This window comes from Trachypithecus francoisi, unplaced genomic scaffold (genome assembly GCF_009764315.1).
Source record: "Trachypithecus francoisi isolate TF-2019V2 unplaced genomic scaffold, Tfra_2.0 Lachesis_group1, whole genome shotgun sequence".
Classification (NCBI taxonomy): Eukaryota; Metazoa; Chordata; class Mammalia; order Primates; family Cercopithecidae; genus Trachypithecus; species Trachypithecus francoisi.
The window spans coordinates 163,182,666-163,204,562 of record NW_022681454.1 but is presented as its reverse complement, the minus strand read 5'-3'; the positions used below and the strand labels follow the sequence as shown (position 1 = coordinate 163,204,562).

The 21,897-nt window shown below is 36.8% G+C and overlaps 1 protein-coding gene across 4 annotated transcripts in view; it reads right to left on the bottom strand.

Moving 5' to 3' along the window:
• CLCN3 (chloride voltage-gated channel 3) overlaps positions 1-21,897 on the bottom strand; it is an 87,667-nt gene that overhangs the window by 48,462 nt on the left and 17,308 nt on the right. For all 4 annotated transcript variants that reach the window (XM_033215675.1, XM_033215673.1, XM_033215674.1 and 1 more), the window contains exon 2: positions 16,465-16,640. In XM_033215675.1, the coding sequence (XP_033071566.1) occupies positions 16,465-16,624 (160 nt within the window). In that variant the 5' untranslated portion in view covers positions 16,625-16,640. The remainder of the gene's footprint in view (positions 1-16,464; positions 16,641-21,897) is intronic.

The following is a 21,897-nucleotide window of genomic DNA, read 5'->3' as shown; positions in this document are numbered from 1 at the left end:
CAAAACCTGTTAGGAGCTTAAAGATTCATCAAAAGTAAAATAGGCAAACTGTAGTAAATTCATTTTTTAAAAATGATATATAATAGTTTAGTGCAACCACACAGCTACTACCTGCAACAACATGCATGATTCTTGAAACCCACATTGTGTGAAACCAAGAAACAAAGGCACATATACTATATGATTCCATTTTCTTAACTTTCAAAAACAGGCAATGCTAAATTATATACTTCTTTTCTCAACACACCATTTCTGGCTTGAATAAATTATATTCTTAAGGATGCATACTGAGGTGAGCAAACCGTAAAGTAAAGCAAGAAAGTGATTAGACAAAGAGAAAATAGTATTTACCTTCAGAGGGAAAGGAAGGGTTGCGATTAGGAACATACGCAGGAGGCTTCTGGAATATGGTTATGCTTTATTTTCTTAACCTGCGTGGGCTACAAAGATGCTTGCTTTGTAATAACTCATTAAACTACACAATTATGTTTTATGCATTTTCTGATGTATTATGTCACAATTCAAAAGTCTTTAAGTTAAAAACGTATCCTAAGTATCTCTAATTCTATTAATATCTAATGTGGATTTTTTCCCTACCTAAACCTTACTAGTTCAATCTTATTTACAGTCTCAATCAGTTGTAGGTAACAAATTTCATAAGCATCTAAACTGACTTTAATGTGTTCTAAGGTGCTGCTCTTTCCAAGGAATTTCCTCTGTATTTCAGAACTGTGTAAAATAGGTCCATAGGCTTCCTATGATTTTATGTATAATCAATCCTCTGTATCCAGGGGTTCCACATCTGTGGTTTCCACATATGTGGATTCAACCAACTATGGCTTGAAAATATTTGGGAGGAAAATGGATGGTTGTTCTGTTCTGAACATGAACAGGCTTCTTTTTCTTGTCATGATTCCCTGAGCAATACAGTAGCACAACTATTTACACAACATTTATATTTTATCAGGTATTATAAGCAATCTACAGACAATTTAAAGCATATAAGAGGATGTGTGTAGGTGATATGTAAACACTATGTCATTTTATATAGGGGACTTGAAAATCCGTGCATTTTGGTACCTAAGGGGCTCCTGGAGCCAAACTCTCACAAATACCGAGAAATGACTGTATTTACTTCAGCTTATGATTTTACAGGTTTAGCACATAACTCCTTCAGCCCTTTTCAACTGAAATTCTTAACCATAACTAACCACAATACAAAACATGAAACTTGAAAATTTTCTCAATTCTCCCAATGACAGTTTGTAGGTAATATTCTACATGCACAGAAGAAAAGTTAATTTGTCCCATCATGACATTAGGGTGAGAAAGGTAGAGTGAAGAGGTAGTCATTTTAGTTAACTTTCTTTGAAAGTTTTTTAAGAAGAAAAGTGCAATGACAATAATTAAGGTGGTAACTGCAGTATAAACCACCAGTTTCTGGATATTATGCAATTAAGCTCACTTCTTTCCAATGACCTTTGTGATGATAACTATCCAGTACTTGATTGACTTTCCACTGACATCTTAGGCTAATTTTATCAAGGCACCAGTTTATTATTAATACCAACTACTTTCCTAGTTCATTAGTAACATCCTGAATTACAGCATTTCATAAACTTAGTATGAGTTTGTCTTCCCTAAACGCATTAGCTAACTCTTAAATAAACGCAGTCTCCTACTCCCTCATATAAGCATAATAGGTTAACTAGGTTGATCTGGCTGAAGCAGTCTGGAGACACAGGTGTAGAATGTTTACAAAGTAGTTGGCAACAGAAGGTGAAGTGTCAAATGTATTAAGAACATGACCCTGCTTAGAATAAATATCAGATGAACTTTAGAATTATTTGTTTATTTCTAAAAATAATTCTGAGTAGAGCATTTAAAAGAGCTTTGACCTTTTCCCAACAGACATTAAATGGTAGCAGTCTTTGTTAACTTCATTTAAGAATTTCTTATAAAAACTCTACCAAAGATTTGCAATGTAACCATTCTATACTTTCTATACTGGCTTAAGAATATACGTTGTCAAATTTGACTTTAGTGTGAAATGTCTTACTCATTAGAATACTACCAATGTTACCCGAAAATGCCAGATAAAACAATAAAACTAAAATCAACTTGTCATCTACTGAAGACAATATGCGCAAACATAACCTTTGAAACTCTGTAGCAAAGCCAAATTCTTCTAACTGAGAATACTTTTCTTGGAGCTATACCACAACTTTATACTGTTGGAAATTTTTCTGTGCTTATAAATCTACATATGAGAATACCATGATTCCTAAAACACCTTTCTTGGATTTATTAATGTTTTCTACCAGCAGTTAATATCAAAGAGCTTCATTATTCTTACTCACAGAAAGAACCAATGCCAACTGTTTTATCAGCACTCAGACTTTACCTTTAGCAACAATTCCACCACTCATTGTTTTTATGTTTGTTTGTTTGATTGATAGGGTCTCACTCTGTCACCCAGGCTAGATGGAGTCCAGTAGCATGATCATGGCTCACTGCAGCCTTGACTTCCCAGCCTCCCAAGTAGCTGGGACTACAGCCGGGCACCACCATGCTCCAGCTAATTACTGTATTTTTTGTAGAGACAAGGTCTTGCCATGTTGCCCAGACTGGTCTCAAGCTCTTGGGCTCAAGCAATCTGCCCGCTTCGGCCTCCCAAAGTGCTGGGATTACAAGCATGAGCCACTGTGCCCAGCCTTCCACCACTAATTTTCAAAACATCATATTCACTACACATTAACGGATGTTTTATTTCTATGAACTGAAAATACATTTGTGTATCTGATTATGATGCAACCATTAAAAATGATTTAAGCTCTTGCACCATAAGGCAGTGTTTCATGTATTAAAAATCTTCTGCCTTATAAATGGCACTACCAACTGCATGTGCTAGAAATATAGAACATTTGTCCTTATACTCCCTCATTCTACATCAAAACAATCAGTATAGCTGGCTGATTTTACTCCTAAATCTATTTTGAATCTCTCTACTCTCTATCACTACCTATAGCCCTAGACATTATAATTTCTTTTCTGAACTATGATATTTACCTCCACGCACTCACCACCTAACAATCCATTTGCCCACACGGCCTCTGAATGATCTTTTAAAATTACAAAGATCTTATGACTCCCTTGATTCAAAAATCTTCAGTGGTTTCCCATCACTCTTGGGGAAAAGTGCCAAAAACTTTACATGTATTATTTAGACCTTGCTTACTACCTCTTCAGCCTCAGTCCCTCCCTTTGTAGTTATCATTCTCTACACTCCAGCCGTTTTACCTCTAACGCTCCAAGCTGCTTCCCTCTGCCTGCAACTGCACCTGTACAAGCCCCTAGCACCTCCAATGCCCTGCTTCCTTCTTTCACATGCCTAACTTGCATTCATTTTTCAGTTCTCATCTTAAATAATATATATTCAATTTTGATTTCCCCACTTACATGTTCTCACAGTCATACTTTTTTTTTTTTTTTTTTAAGATATTCTCATCTTATCACCCAGGCTGGAATGCAGTGGCACCATCTCAGCTTCCTGCAACCTCTGCCTCCTGGATTCAAGTGATTCTTGTGCCTCAGCCTCCTGAGTAACTGGGATTACAGGCATGCACCACCACACCTGGCTGGTTTTTGTATTTTTAGTAGAGACAGGGTTTAGCTATGTTGCCTGGGCTGGTCTCAAACTCCTGGCTTCAAGTGATCCATCTGCCTCGGCCTCCCAAAGTGCTGGGATTATAGGCATGAGCCACTGTGCCTGGCTGACATTCATACTTCTTTACAGCCCTTACCATATCACAGTTGTACCTTTTTTTGTGAGATTGTTTAATAGTACTCTCTATCACTAGAGTATAAGCTCCATAAGAGATGGACACATCATTCTTCTTCACTGCTCTATCCTTAGCACCTACCAAGATGTCTGGTCCACAAAGGAGTCTAGTAATTATTTGCTGAATGAAATACACATAGCATTCAATCTAGAAAAAAACATATCCCAATAATCAGTTATCTCTGGGTGGTTGAAAACAACAGGTAGTTTTCATTTTCTACCTTATGTTTTTCATCATTTATATTTTCTACAATAAGCACATTTTGCTTTTATTACTTGAAAGTTAACTCTTTCCAACCCATTTTTAAAAATAAACTTCATTTTGGAATAATTTTAGATTTACAAAAGTTGCAAAAACAGTACAGAGATGTCCCAAAATACCTCTCATTCATAGTTTCCCCAATTGTTAACACATTACATTCCATGATACATTTGTCAAAACTAAGAAACTGACATTTGTATATTATTATTAAGTAAACTCCAGACTTTATACATAGATTTCAGCACCTTTTCCATGAGTGTCCTCTTTCTATTCCAGGTCCCAATACAGGATCCACACTGCATTTAGCTCTCTTGTCTCCCTAAACTCCTTTGGTCTTAGTTTTTCAGTCTTTCCTAGTTTTCATGATTTTGACTAGTCAGGTATCCTGTAAAATGTCATCCAGTCTAAGCTCATCAGTTGCTTTTCTTGTGATTAGACTAGGATTATGGGTCTTTGGAAAGACTATCACAAAGGTGACATGCTCTTCTTGTCACATATCAAGTGTACATGATATCTATGATATATCACTGGTGATATTAATTCACTATTTGGCTAAGATAGTGTTTTCCAGGTTTTTCCCTACTCTATTCTTTGGAAGTAAGTCAATAAGTCTAGCCCACCCTCAAGGGAGGTAGGAATTAAGCTTCTCCTCCATAGAATGGAATGGGTACATAAATTATTTGATGGGAGATTTGTCTCTTTTACCTCTTATTTATTCAATTATTTATATCAACTTATATCCTTTGTATCATATATATGGGATCATTTTATACTTTGAGTTATAATTCATGCTACATTATTTTTGTTGCTCAAATTATTCCAGCTTTGACCCTTGGGAGCTTTTTCAGGTAACTTCCTGTGTTCCTCTGATGTGCCCCCATCCTTTTGTTTTATGAATACTTCTTCACTCCTGGTACTACAAGACACTCTGGCCACATTTTATATTTCTACTCTCTCAGTCCTAGACTCTGCCATTCCTCCTAGGCAATCCAGGTCATTACTAAGATCTAAAGTTAACCATTTAAGATTTTTTTTTTTTATTGAGATGGGGTCTTGCTCCGTTACCCAGGCTAGAGTGCAGTGGCAGATCTCGGCTAACCTTGACCTCCCCAGGCTCAAGTGATCTTCCCATCTCAGCCTCCTGCATATTGAGGACTACACGCAAGCACCACTATGTCCAGCTAATTTTTCTATTTTTTTGTAGAGACAGGGTTTCACCATATTGCCCAGGCTGGTCTCGAATTCCTGGGATCAAGAGATACACCCACTTCAGCCTCCCAAAGTGTTGGCATTACAAGTGTGAGCCACCACATCCAGCCAACCATATAAGATTTTTATGAACCCAGGATAATCTATCTGAATGTCATGATGTAGGTGATCTGTTTGATAACTGCAGAAAGTATAAGTAAGTTTAAACTTTGGGCACCCAGGCCAAAATTATCATAAAGGACTCTCATTTTTAATATTAAATAGCAACACTTCCATCATTTCTTCTACCATATTCTTTTATTTTGTTTCCAAAATTAATCTGAGTCAAGTAGGTAGAATTGATATGTTTCCCTTCATTTTTTAGATGAGAAAATCTAAAAGGGTGTGATGATACTGACTAATGTCAGGCAGGTAGCCATTTTCCTCTGTGGTTTTCTCCTGGCTTTCTATTCTATCCCCATTCACTTCTGGATTGCACTACCACTTCGGTGGACCCTTATGCAATACAGTTTAACAACACAGATAAGTGGCTTATATCCTGCTACTCTACTGAATAACCCACCAGTTTAGTGTCCAGCTAAACCAACACTTCATATAACTGTATTAGTTTAATAATTAAAAAGGTCTGGGTGCTGTGGCTCACACCTGTAATCCCAGCATGTTGGGAGGCCGAGGGGGGCAGATCACTTGAGGTCAAGAATTCGAGACCAGCCTGGCCAACATAGTGAAACCCATCTCTACTGAAAGAAAAAAAAAAGTATAAAAAATTAGCTGGGCACGGTGGCACATGCCTGTAGTCCCAGCTACTCGGGAGGCTGAGGCACGAGAATCACTTCAACACTCCAATTGGGAGGCGGAGGTTGTAGTAAGCCAAAGTATCACCAGGGCACTCTAGCCAAAATAACAGAGCGAAACTCTGTCTCAAAAATAATTATTAAAAAGGAAAAAAGACTCCTAAAAGGTATAAAATATGAGCAGCGAATATGTTAAATAGATGACTATTTTACAAAGAAGTTAACTCTTAACAAGCTCCTACCCTATGCATGCCGATGTATTACACATTTGTAAGAAGGAAGGATAAAACAAACAGTATATATGGCTTCCCATTATATATGAATATCCTTTCCCCACAAAATTTGGAAATAGAAAAAAATAAGAATGCTCATCAAGAGGTGAACTATGTAATCAAAACGTAATGGATCAGCTCTAAACAGAACTATGTACATAAGAAAATAAATTACTTACAAACTAACAGAAATTACTAGGATAATTTTACTGAAAAAAAAAATGTGTTGCTCAATTTAGGAGGAGGGCAGGCTATAAACAAGTAAGACAAATACAGATAAAGTCAAGAATGCAAGCACAATAGAAGCAACACCCAGTTTACTACATACAAGGGGCCCTTAACTTTAACTGAGGAGTAAGGTAAGGATTACTAAAGGGACTGAGGGCTAATTTAAGAAGCAAAGTACAAGTAGTACTTTTGTACTACTTGGTATTGGAATACTATTAGTATTCTAGACAAAGGGCCATGTATAAAGACCTGGAAAAATGACAGCCAGGCACAAGCTCAAAACTAACATTTGGGCAATAGTACAACAGAAGGCCCAATTACCACATAGACATAATATTTAGTTACACATCAAGTTTAAACTGTTAATATGTTCTATCCTATATACAATATACCTCAGAATGACCCGGAAGTTTAAATTCAGTTTTATAATTCTGCAGCCAAATTGCTGACAACTTGGAAAATACTAAAAATATAAAGAATAATTATAAATCCCCAAATTCCATCATGAAGAAAAAAGCACATTATTTTGGTGTATTTTCCTCCAATGCTTTTTCTGTGTGTGTATATAATATTGAAGAGAATTGGGAAATCATATATGCAGATTTTACCCTTTTTATATAAACACTTCACTCTTAAAGTTTTTAATACAATATAACAAGTCACCTTATTCATGTACCCAGTATGCATTTGGCAGCTAGCTTATGTTAGAATTCTCAAAATGTGGTCAAGTATGGTCGAGAGACCCCAGAAATCTTTCTCAGGGGTCCATGAGGTTAAAAACAACACTTTCAATAATACTAAGCTAACCCTGTCAGTTTCCTACTGCTATTGTAACACACTGCCATAAACTTAGTTGCTTAAAACAACACAAATTTACTTTCTTATAGTTCTGGAGACCAGAAGTCTAAGATCAAGGTGTCAGCAGGGCAGTGTTCCTTTTGGAGGCTTCAGGGGCGAATCTGTTTCCTTGCCTTTTCTAGCTTCCAAAGGCCGCTTTCATTCCTTGGATTATTCTCACATAATCTTCACACAAAAATTCTCACGCCTTTTTCTCACATCACTTCTTGTTTCATTACCATGTCTGCTACCACTGACTCTTTTAAGGACCCTTGTGATTACATCAGAGATACCCAGGTAATCCAGGATAATCAATCCATCTCTAGATATTTAATCACAAAGTCCATTTTATCATGTAAGGTAACATATTTACAGGTTTTAGGAATTCGGGTGTGGGGAGGGCCATTATTAAGTAGACCACAACATTCTTTGTCTTGTTCATTGTACTGGCCTTTCATTTATAGTACAAAAGCAATAGTGAGGAAGACAGCCTGATATCTACCATAAATCAAAACAGTGGCACCAAAATTTACTAGAAGGTGTTGTATTGGGCAGGCACAGTGGCTCACACCTGTAATCCCAACACTTTGGGAGGCTGAAGCAGGCAGATCACTTGAGATCAGGAGTTCAAGACTAGACTGGCCAACATGATGAAGCCCCATTTCTACTAAAAAGACAAAAATTAGCCAGGCATGGTGGTGCACACCTGTAATCCCAGCTACTCGGGAGGCCAAAGCATGAGAATTGCTTGAACCCGGGAGGCGGAGGTTGCAGTGAGCCAAGATCATGCCACTGCACTCCGGCCTGGGCAACAGAGCCAGACTCCGTCTCAAAAAAAAAAAGAAAAAAAAGCAGTTGTTATATTTTTCACCACCATTAATTTGCAGAAAACAAAAGCCTGTTTCACTTCCAAATGTTCTTGATAAAATGGTAAGTATTCATTTTATTAAATCACAACTCTTGAGTACACATCTTTTTAATATTCTGTGTAACAAACTAGAAAGAATGAACAGCACACTTTCACTCATACTGTTGTAGAATGGTTCCATCTTAAGGAAAAGCACGTATCGGAATATTTGAGTTGTGAGCCGAACGTTTTTCATAGTACACCACTTTTTTTGAAAGAAAAGCTGACACACTCACTTTAGTTATTTAGGCTAAAGATTTTGCCAGACATTTTCTCAACCTGTCTCTTCAAGTAAAACAACTGACAGTATAGTGTTGCCAATAAAAAAATTTGAACTCTCAAGCAAAAACCAAATTTTAGAAAACCTGTATTCATCACTGTGAGCCACAAAGCTTCCCAACACTTTGGAAGGCCGAGGTGGGAGGATCACTTTAGCCCAGGAGTTCGACATCAGCCTGGGCAACATAGTGAGATACCCCATCTCTACAAAAAAGTTAAAAATTAGCTGGGTGTGTTGGTACATGCCTATAGTCCCAGCTACTTGGGAGGCTGAGGTGAGAGGATCAGTTGAGTCCACAGAGGTCGAGGCTGCAGTGAGCCGTGATCATGCCACTGCAGTCCAGCCTGGAGGATAGAATGAGACCCTGAATTAAAAAAAAAAAAAATATTTTGAGGCCAGGCGCAGTGGCGCACGCCTGTAATCCCAGCGCTTTGGGAGGCCAAGGCGGGTGGATCACTCCTGAGGTCAGGAGTTTAAGACCAGCTTGACTAACATGGTGAAACCCCATCTCTACTAAATACAAAAAATTAGTCAGGCGTGGTAGCACATGACTGTAATCCCAGCTACTTGGGAGACTGAGGCAGGAGAATCGCTTGGAACCCAGGAGGCAGAGGTTGCAGTGAGCAGAGATCATGCCATTGCACTCCAGCTTGGGCAACTAGAGCAAAAATCTGTCTTAAAAAAAAAAAAAAAATTTTTTTGAATGAAGACTCCTGACTTTGCCCACAGGCGCAGCCTTTACTTTTCATTAAGAGGACTTCTGATGGCTTCTATTCAGTCTTACATTCAGCTGGGCTGTGTTCTATTGCTAAAGAAAGACTAGCTAAATGTAAATAATATACTCTTTTATAATATAGCTCTGTTATAATTCTAAAATCACTGTTATCTAATATATATCAAATCTCAGAAAAAATATACATTGATGACCTCGTGAAACTGTCTATACAGTCCATCTATTCGAAGATACTCTAAAATACACCTATGAATCCTGCCAGAACATCACAAATAATCAATGTTTATACTATACAATAATGGTGTCTTTGTGGAATCTTGTGATTCAAGTAGGAGATATTGAAGAATGTTAATAATAAAAGCCCTGTTAGGCCAGGCGCAGTGGCTCACACCTGTAATCCCAGCACTTTGAAAGGCCGAGGCAGGTAGATTGCTTGAGCCCAGGAGTTGGAGACCAGCCTGGGCAACAAGGAGAAACCCTATCTCTACAAACAAAATACAAAACAATTAGCCAGGCATGGTGGTGCACACCTGAAGTCCCAGCTACTCAGGAGGCTGAGGTGGGAGGATGGCTTGAGCCTGGGAGGGCAGAGGTTGCAATGAGCTGAGATCACGCCACTGGGTGTGACAGAGTCAGACCCCTGTCTGGAAAGACAGCCTGGGTAACAGAGCCAGACCCCATCTCAAAACAAACAAAAAACAAAAAAAGCCCTGTGAAACTTTACTGCTTACTCCAAACATATTCCTAAAAATCACTGTTTCATATACTAGATAGTAACCACTTCATAATGTCACTTGGAAATTTATCTTAATATTAGTAATAGGGTGTCGGCTGAACAACTGGTTAGGTTTTTGTTTTATAAACACTTTGGATCATTTAACTAAACAGTTTCTTTTATTTACTTGCTGCTACAAAGTTTAGAGGCAAATTTGTGATCTCCCCTTAAAATGTATATTGGTAAATCAGGCGTGGTGGATCACGCTTATAATTCCACCACTTTGGGAGGCTGAGGCAGGAGGACGGCTTGAGGCCAGGAGTTTGAGACCAGCCTGGTCAACATAGTGAGATCCCATCTCTACAAAACATATTTTAAAGTTAAAAAACAATAATAAATTTTAAAATGTACATTGGTAACTTTTATTGGTCTCATATCTACATTTTAGATCACCTCAAGTTGTTTTCCCTTTGCTTCATCTGTGTCAAATATTTATGCAAATGATTGAATTCTGTTTATCCTTTTAAGTTGCTTTATATCCTTTTTTGGAATGAAGTAGATTACTAGTATATTTCTCACTATAAGTACATTTGTATTATGGTTTTACCTAATGAGATCTAAAACCCTAGTTAATACGAATCCACCTCTTAGAGACAGCTAGTTTCATGCTGATGCCATGTTTCTGCATTCACAGGAGGAAGGGCTGGACCCTGTATTTGTGTTATGTACCCTCACTCTAGGAGGTGTCTTGACACTAAGAGATGGCCACTCAGCTTCTGGCATTATCACTCTGCATCTACTTTGCCAAGCTTCTTCTTTTGAAATGTCTTGTGTAGGCAGTAGTTAAGAATATACCACCCAGAAGAATATGAGATGAATAAACTTACAACTATTTTGAATAAAGCTCAATCTAACAATAGATATTTGAATGAAAATACTGGAATCTCTTGTAATAGCTCAGAAGGCAGCTTAAGTTTTAGCAGGGTAGGATGACAACACCTTGACCAGGACAATCCACCTCTGAGCCTCGTCTACTATGTGGTTTCTGAGTTCTGAAGCTCAGAATGTTACATATATGGGAAGCAGAATACAATAATCTATGGATTTCTCTGGATTCCATTCCCAGTTACCACATGCCCCAAGATTTCCAATAAATCAGAAAACCTCACATTTGCATTTTAGTATTTCCAAAGGTTTTATTATTATTATTATTTTTAGAGACCGGGTTTCGCTATGTTGCCTAGGCCAGAGTGCAAGGGCTATTTACAGGTGCGATCATAGCATCCGACGGCCTTGAATACCTGGGCTCAAGCAATCCTCTTGCCTCAGCCTCCCAAGCAGCTGAGACTGCGGGCGCCCGGCTTCCAAGGCTGTTTTTATTTTTAAAGTTATGTACAGATAGGAAATCAAACACTTAGGAGTGAGCCCTCTCAACTCTTACTCTTCTCACATCTCCCTCTCAGTCTATACATAATCAGAAACCTGGGAGAAGCCCCTGATGTTGTCAAGTAAACATCTCAGATGTGATAAAAAAGGATACAGGGGCCTAAATTTTAAACTTACTAGCATATTCACGTTATCAACATAAATTAACTACTGAAAGTTAATTTGCTTAAACATGTGGCTGATTACAGTTTCTACCCCATCAGTCAATCTCAGTAACTTCTCTTACTTCAAGTGAAGATAGTACTATCTATTATAAGAATAATTGTAAAGCTGCACTCATGAAAAGTCATGTGCTTCATTTTCAGTGAGTCAAGAGCCATATGGTTCTCTTTAAAGAATACAACGCTGGCAACAAAATCTTGGCTCTCCTTTCCTGTTACTTGCGATAAAAAATTTTTGCATTTTCCATGGAATCTGAATTACTGACCAAAATGACTCATTCAAATTAGATATACCTAATATAAACACATTTCAGGCCTAATTTTTCAGCTTTCTGCTAGCTTAAATTTCTGACTGATACTGCTAGTCATCATTATTCAGAATAACTTCTATTTTTTAATCACAGTGTACTCTAGATTGTTTAGCACTCACTCTGAGCAGACTGATTACATTGAGATTATTAAGTACACAGTTACTTTCAAAGCAAGAGCTATGCGACAGATATCTACTGAAGTCAGTAGATTCCAAAGCAGCTTATCTCTGACAAGCTAAATCCTAATCCAGATGTCATATTTGAGTTCCAGAGCTACAGCTTTTCATTAATACTAGTAGAAATGTTACTGACATCTCATTTGAACATGAACATAAAAGAATGCTGCTTATGTTGGGGGTACAGAGTCTAACATATCCAAAGGGGAAGTAATCTAGAAGAGAACAGAAATGGCTACTATTTAGTGAGTCCTTACCATAAACCAGTCACACTTTAAGGATTCTACATGCATTATTTATCTGTTAAGATCTCTACATGCATTTAATTCTCAGAGCAATCATTAAAGAGTTTATCACTTAGAAGTTTATTACTATGTTGTACATGAAAATAAACTGAAGTATAAGGAGGCTATGTGACTTGCCACAAGTTACAGAGAGAGTAATTGACAGAACCAGGATGTAAATTCAGGTCACCAACTTGAAAGCCACTGAACATCACGGATTTTCATTCAACACATATTCAAAAAAACACTATCAGTACCTTCTGGTAATTGTTATTTTTTGGTATGCTAAAAAGATACGGAGTCATGAAGAATTACTGCTTGACTTACTAACCACTCCCATACTCCCCAGATATTGAGCAGAAACAGAAATAAGCTTTTTCCTCTGATACCTGCTTTAACCCATAGTGGGAGACCTAATGTGAGGCTCCAACTTCTTCCAAGACAATCCCCTTCCTGCTACTGTCAACAGGAGAATATCAGCTATGTTGAAAGAAAGAATATTCACTATCTTCAAAAAGGACATTCACAGTTTCACATATATAATACTTATCCCTATTGCTGGATGTTCATGCATTATCTTCCCTCTACAACAACCTTCCCAATTCTAAAGGGATATCAAAATGATATCTTTATTTGGTGAGATGTAACATTTGGAATCTGTACCACCGAATTTAAAACTCACATAGTTATTTTTGACTGTTACTCCACAACTTACACCTTCAACTACACTAACTTTGAGGACAGAATCTTTATATAAACTACCAATACACTGGGTACAGTGGCTCATGCCTGTAATCCCAGCACTGTGGGAGGCCAAGGCAAGAGGATCGTTCGAGCCTAAAAGTTCAAAACCAGCCTGGGCAACATAGTGAGACCCCATCGCTACAAAAAATTTTAAAAATTAGCTGGTGGTGTGCAACTGTGGTCCTACTCAGAAGGCTGAGGCACAAGTATCTCTTGAGCCCAGGAGGTAAACGCTGTAGTTAGCCATCATCGTGCCACTGCACTCCAGACTAGGCAAAAGAGCAAGACTGTCTCCAAAACAAGAAAAGAAAACACCAATGATTGCCTACGCTATAATCATTCCAACTTTATACTTGCTAATTGGGCCTTCCTCTTGTTTGCATGTTAAAGCGCCTAATTTCAGAGAAGGAATCATAATTGTCCTAACCAATCAGTAATCTCATTCCCCTTTGCCAGTTATCAATCTTGGGGTAGGCATGTGACCCAATTATGGCTGGTGACACAAAAGGAAGTCTATTGATAAGGTTCTAGGAAAAATTATCCTCCCTGATAAAAGAGCAACATAAGTAGATCCTTTCTGTGCCCTTGCCCCATCCTTACTGCTTGGCACTCTCTCCTACTGAATACCATGAGTAAAGACAGCACCATCACTTGACGGTAATGTGGGAAGATGGAAGGAGTCAGCTCATCCTATGTCTTCCTACTTCCTGGAGTTAATTTTCCCCCTCACATAAAGGGCTAAAGAGCTATTTAAACACAGAAAAAATGGGTATGCTATTAATTTCACCTAATGTTTCAAATGATGAATATATGTATTTTTCTTGTTTATAATTTTGTCATTAAAATTAGAAAAAAAAATCTGTGATGAAGACAGCAAATGACCAATAACAGCAAAATACTGTATTTTAAACCAGTAAATATCCAAGGGAGCTCGAACTTGAAGTGTCAATATTCTGAAAAGAAGTGAAACAAAAGAAGGTAAAACCCAATAGTCTCAACCATTTTTATTCTTGAGCTATTTCCTGTTGAGAAAATGGTGAGGAAGCAGAAAGGGGAAAAAAGAGGTAAAGTATTCTGAAGTCCCTGCATTTTCCATAAAGTGGTAAAAGTACTAATGCCTAGAACTAATAAATCAAGGATACATGTAATAATCTCTAGGGTAGCCTACTGAACAAAAAATAAGAGAACATATAACAAGGTATTGAAGGTAACAGAAATAACGGGAGAGGAAAGAACAGATGTGAAAAACAGAAAACAAATAGAGGATGGTCTGAAACCAAACATATTGGTGATTATGTTAAATGCAAACAGACTATAAACCAATAAAAGACAAAAACAAATTTAAAAACCAAAACTCATATATATGCTGGGCATTGGCATATGGATAAAATAAGAAAAATATTTCAATGTAACACAGTAGAAAGCCCAGAAACAGATCTACAAAAATATAGCCACTTGATACATGACAAAGATGTCACTGTAGTACACTGGAAAAAGGAAAGTTTTTTCCAATAAATGGTGCGGGGCCATTTTTTCATATGGGAAACCAGTTTTTCATATGGGAAAAAAATGAATCTGAACTCTTAACCCACATCATATTTAAAAAATTAACTGCAGGTAGATAAATCTAAATGTGAATGACACAAAAATAAAACTTCTAGAACAAAACAGGAGAATATCTTTGTGATGTTGAGGTATGGGAAGACTTGTTAAACAGAACACAAAAAACACTAAGAAGAAAGGAAAAGAAAAAAGTTTTTTTTGTTGTTGGTGGTGGTGTTTGTTTTTTGAGACGGGGTTTTGCTCTGGTGCCTAGCAGGAGTGCAGTGGTGCAATCAAAGCTAATTTTTTTTTCTTTTGCATTTTTATTGTAGAGACAAGAGTCTCCCGTTTTTGCCCAGGTTGGTCTCAAACTCCTGGCCTCAAGCAATCCTCCTGCCTCAGCCTTCCAAAGTGCTGGGATTGCAAGCATACATGACTGAGACTGGCTTAGAATAAAGAAAAAGATTAGTTGGATTTCATTAGAATTGATGATATCTTCACCAAAAGATTTCTTTAAGAGAGTAAAAAAACATACGACAGAATGAGAGACGATAACAGCAATACTGAACATGTAGCTAAAAAGGATTCATAATCAGAATGCATCATGAACTCCCATAAAACAGGGAAAAGGACTGAATAGGTGCTTTAAAAGAGGCAGTCTAAAAATCTGATAAACACACAAAAAGGCATTTAAACTCATAAATCATCAAGTAAACATAAATTGAACTAAAATGAGAGACTACGGCAACCATACTAGAATAGTCAAATTTTTAAAAACTGGTATCATGTATAGGTGAAGATGCGGAGTAACTAGAACTCTCACACATTGCTAGTAGAAATGTACATGCTATATCCACTTTGGTAGTATCTTTGAATAGGGTAATTGACAAGTACCTATAAAAAAAAGAAAAGGAAGTCTCTCTGACAGTATCTGATAACACTGAGATATACATATTCTATGATCCAAGCATTCCATTCTGTGATATGTATCATACACAACTGTGTACACACACATGAAACACATGCACATGAAAATTCATAGTGGCACTGTTAGCAATAACCAAAATCTGAAAAAAAAAAAAAAAACTAAATAATGAAATATCAATGTAGAATAACTAAATAAATTGAAGTATGTTTACACAATGGGACATTACACCAACAATGAAAATAAGGTAACTATTGCTATATACAACAATATAGATAATTTCAAAACATAAGTAAAAGCCACAGACATAAAAGAGTATACAGTATGAATTCCATGTATATAAAGTTTAAATACTTGCAAAACTAGATAGAAATCAAAATAATATTGAAACTGAAGGTGGAACAAGGAAGGATTCTGAAACTACTGGTAATGTTTTATTTCTTGATTGAGGAGTTATATAATAAATGTTCACTTCGCAGAAATTCATCAATTTCCACACTATGATTTGATGATGTACATCTCTCCGTATTACATTATATTTAAAAGCTTACCCTTAAATGTAGTAGCTTCTTTTGGGGTGATGAGAATGTTTGGAACTAGACAGAAACGGTAGTTGCAGAACATTGTGAATGTGCTAAATGCCACTCAATTATACCTTTACAATGGTTAAGTTTATGTTACATAAATTTGACCTCAAATTTTTTAAGTTTCTGAAAACTGCAACCTCAATAAAATAGTGTACATATTATTAGTGGATATTCATGAATACAAACATTAGGCTGTCATGCTGAACTTACCAACTGCAGTGTCACCATCTAATAAGTTGTCATCTTCAGATGTTTGAAAGTCCATAATCACACCTGCTCCATCTAAAAGTTCCTCATCACTGCTTGCACTTGTTATACTGTTGTAGCTGTTTCTATAGTAGCCTCTATGGAACAGCTGCTCAGACTCCATTTAGCTGTCTGATTATCTGTTGGGGGGAAAAAAGAGGAAAAAGTCTTAACATTTTTCAAACATACAATAAAAATCATTCAGTTTAACATCACAAAAGGAAAGTTACGATCTATGTGCTAAAAAAATTAAATGCATTCACTATAACAATAGTTACCTTTATTAAGTATTTTGGGGTGAGGTAATAATTTTACTCTCATTACACAGCTGTAAAAAAGAATGAAGAATTTCTCCAGGTAGATCTCCAATTGTTAAGTTGAAAAATGTAAAGTATATTTACATTTCTGCTTGTGCATGTATAGATTGTCTCAGGAGAGATTTCCAAGTAAGTTGTCCACAGGGTAGGGAACAAGATGGCTGAAGTACAAGGTTTGAAAAACAGACTGCCCCTTTTGAAGATTTTATCAGGTGTAAGTACAACTTGATTTTAAAAATAAACATTTATTTCATTATCCTTTCATCATTTTAATATTTAAATCTTCAGAGCCTATGGTCAAACATTAGCCACTGATGAAACAGTAACAGGCAACAAACCAAAAAAGGGTATGTTTTCATTGTTCTTACTCTCAATATTCTTAAATCTATATTACTCCTAACTAGTTTGAGTTTTAAATACATCCACTTACTTACTCAATACCAAAATAAGAGTTCAACGTAAGTATGGGGACATTAGCAATAGACTTTTAAGCTGCATGTGTGGGACTTGAAAGATGCAGTCATAAAAGCAGTCAAACCAGTAAGCCTTGTAAAACAAGACTTATCAGATATGGCCTACTAAGTACACACAGAAAAATGACAGATGAAGACTAAAGTAAGCACAGTTCAATTCCAGTGCTGAACTCTAGTAGTGAATTCTAATACTGAAGACTTGGAGTGTTTTAAGACAATCTCTTATACTCAGTAAATTTTCCTTCTGCAAATGGAAAAATAACCTCAAAGAGCTTTAATAACAAAAAGGTATTTATGAAGTTTTAGAAAACTAGACTATTACTGACAATAAATATCTTTTAAACAGATTATATAAATTTCCTCACTTAAAGTATCACTTTGAAAAAGGTGAAGTTTTGAGAGCTCCTTGAGAGCATGCCTCTACTCTCCACATCTGGCATAATGATCCGCACAGTGTGAGAACAACAAATGTCAAACTATTCAATTCATGATGTCAAAAAGAGAAATATATTCAGTTTTCAATGTAAAAAATCCTGTCTCCAAGAGTATTAAACTGTTCTTAGGGGAATAACCAAAACTAGCAAATAAATTAAAAAAGAAAAACGTAAATACTTGCTGCTTTGCAACTTTATGAATGTTTTATAGTTATTGCTACCAAAGATGGCATATTATACTAAGATTTGTTAGAGTATATTAATTAAAACAAAAGGAAAATATGAAAGTAGCTGTTCATACTAAGAAATCTGCAGTTCCATAGAGGCAAACAAATTAAATATTATGTGGTTTTTGAGAAAATAACTAAAAGGCTTTTAAAAACATAAACATTAATAGTTTAACAATCATTTAATTTTGATGTAGCAAAGCATGTATGCTAAGATTTTGTGAAGAACACAGTGTGTTTTTATTTCTTTACAGAATAGAAGGGCTTAATACATGTGATAACATTTAGTGAACATTAGCTATAGGCTACACAGCACTGAAAAAATCTCTCTAAAATCATTAAATCTTTTTATGTGTTAAGACTTCAATCAGCAAATTCCAATATATCGCCTTCATTTTATCCCTAAAAATCTCTCAAAAATCCTAAGTGGTAACTGGAAATTTTAACTATTTCTGTCAAAAAAATTAATTTCATAACACCTTTGAGACACCTAGCCTGCAGATCATTCTTTATAACATGAGCACGCAACTCTGCTCCAAATAAACCAATTAAACTCAGACCTGCATGGGTTTCATTTCTATAAATTTGATAACTTAAGATAAAAAAAAAAAACTATTCCGCTAATTAACCCAAAAACCTAGAGCTGTGCTGACTGATGCAGCAGCCAGCAGCTACATATAGCTGTTGAGCCATTGAAACATGGCTGGTCCAAACTGAAATGTGCTCTAAGGGTAAAATACCTACCAGATTTCCAAGACTCAGTATTTAAAAAGGATGTCGTATATTTGACTAGAAATTTTATACTGATTACATGTTGAAATATTTTAGATCTACTGGGTTAAATAAAATATATTTAAAATGAATCTCACCACTTTCTTTTTACCTTTTTAATGTGGCTACTAAAAAATTAAAAATTACCTATGTGGCTTGCATTTGCAGCACTAACACTTTTATTGAACAGCACCTCTATAAAATATTCAAATTTCTATAGCAACGTAAAGGACATATAATAAAAGAAAATCTGAACACCAGTGTTGAATATTTTTAGGTTCTAAACCCAATGCCCAGGTTTAGGCACAAAAGGCTATTTGGACTCTTAACACAGCAGCTGAAATTTTACATATTTAAACAAGTAATAATGCAAATCACCTTTTCCGTTTTAATTGCCAAAAAAAATCACTTCAAAACATTGTAATAGAAGTGCAGTAGCTTGTAAATATGTTCTTACAAAATTATAAAAATTAGACATAAGCTGGGTGTGGTGGCGCATGCCTATAGTTCCAGCACTTTAGGAGGCCGAGGCAGGTGGATCGCTCGAGGTCAAGAGCTCAAGACCCACCTGGCCATGGTGGTGAACCCCATCTCTATTAAAAATAAAAAATTAGCCGGTCGTGATGGCAGCCGCCTGTAACCTCTAGCTACTAAGGAGGCTGAGGCATGAAAATCACTTGAGCCAGGGAGGCGGCGGTTGCAGTGAGCTGACATTGTGCCCCTGCGCTCCAGCCTGGGCAACAGAGTGAAACTCTGTCTCAAACAAACAACAACAACAATAATAATAATAATTAGAGATAAACTATGAAAATTGCCAGGAATAAGGCCTTGTTTACCTAATAAATTTCTATACTATCTACGTGTAATTATCTTGCTTCCTTCGAATCTGATGACACTGCAGCCAGCACAGTTCTTTTTTTTCCAAAAAGTAAGTTTGATCATAATCTCTCTCCACTCCATGTTAACATATTTCAATCATTTTCTACTACCCTTAAGAGACAAACTCTTTAATATAGCAGAAAAAGTTCTATGCAGCCCAGCCCCTGCTAGTTCCCCAGCTTCTTTTAATAATAGCCCTTCTGACTGGTATGAGATGGTGTCTCATTGTGGTTTTGATTTCTATTTCTCTAATGATTAGTGATGTTGAGCATTTTTTCATATACTTGTTGGCCAGTTGTATATCTTACTTTGAGAAGTATGTACTTCCTGGAGTACTCTAGACTCACTGATCTTCTTTCAGTCTCTCAGCCCTACCAAGCTCTTTCCTGACTCCTATCCCAAGGCCTTTGTTGCTCCCTCTGCCTGGATCATACCCTCTCCCCTTCACCAACTTACTCTCTCAATATTTTGTTGAAGATTTTTACATCCATGTTCATCAGGGATATTGACCTGTAGTTTCCCTTTTTTGTTGTGTCTTTGACAGGTTTGGTATCAGGGTGAAGCTGGAATGAGTTAAGGAGGAGTCCCTCCTCATTTTTTGGAGTCGTTTCAGTAGAATTGGTACCAGCTTTATTTGTACATCTAATAGAATTCAGCTATGAACACATCTGGTCCAGGGCTTTGCTGGTTGGTAGGTTTTTTTTATTACCGATTCCATTTTGGAACTCGATATTGGTCTGTTCAGGATTTCAATTTCATCCTGATTTAATTTTGGGAGGTTGTTTGCTTCCAGAATTTATCCATTTCCTCTGGATTTTCTAGTTCCATAATAGTCTCTGGGGATCTTTTGTATTTCCATGGAATTGGTTGTCCATAATAGTCTCTGGGGATCTTTTGTATTTCCATGGAATTGGTTGTAATGTCATCTTTGTTGTTTCTGATTGTGTGGTGATTTGGATCTTCTCTTTCTCTTTGTTAATCTAGCTAACATCTGACAAAGGTCTAATATCCACAATCTACAAGAAGTAAACAACTCAACAAGCAAAAAACAAACAACATCATTAAAAAGTGGGCAAGGACATGAACAGATACTTCTCAAAATAAGATATACAACTGGCCAACAAGCATATCTAATCATTAGAGAAATGGAAATCAAAACCACAATAAGACACCATCTCACACCAGTCAGAATGGTTATTATTAAAAAGCCAAAAACCAACAGATGCTGGCAAGGCTGTGGAATGCTTATACACTGTCAGTGGGAATGTAAATTAGCTCAGACCCTGTGGAAAGCAGTTTGGAGATTTATCAAAGAACTTAAAACAGAAATACCATTTGACCCAGCAATGCCATTACTGGGTATATACCCAAAAGAAAATAAATTGTTCTCCATAAAAGATAGATGTGCTTATATGTTCATCACAGTACTACTCACAATAGCAAAAACATAGAATCAACCTAGGTGCTCATCAACAGTGGACAGGATAAAGAAAGTATGGTACAGGCTAGGTGCGGTGGCTCACGCCTGTAATCCCAACACTTTGGGAGGCCAGAGGCAGGCGAATCAACTGAGGTCAGGAGTTCAAGACCAACCTGGCCAACATGGTGAAACCCTGTCTCTACTAAAAATACAAAAATTAGCCAGGCGTGATGGCAGGCACCTGTAATTCCAGCTACTCGGGAGGCTGAGACAGGAGAATTGCTTGAACCCAGAAGGCAGAGTTTGCAGTGAGCCAAGATCACGCCACTGCACTCCAACCTGGACGACAGAACAAGACTCTGTCTCAAAAAAAAAAAAAGAAAAGAAAAGACAGTACATATATACCATGGAACACAACACAGCCATAAAAAGAATAAAATCACGCCCTTTGCAGCAATGGGGATGCTGCTGGAGGTCATTATCCTAAGTGAATTAACCCAGTAACAGAAAACCAAATACTGCATGTTCTCATTTTACGTGGGAGCTAAACACTGGGTACTCACAGACATATAGATGGCAACAATAGTCACAGAGGACTACTAGAGCAGGAAATGTAGGGAAGGAAGCAAGGGCTGCAAATCTGTTGAGTACTATACCCACTTCCTGGGTAATGGGTACAACTGTACCCCAAACCTCAGCATCATGCTATATACCCATGTAATAAACCTGCACATCTAAAATTAAAGTTGAAATTACAAAAATAAAAAAGAACTAACTCTCCTCATTTTTCAGGTCTTATATCAAGTATCCCTTTATTTAACAAACTCCTAACCAGAGTTTACTATATGCTAGGCAATATCTTAAGCCCTTTACAAA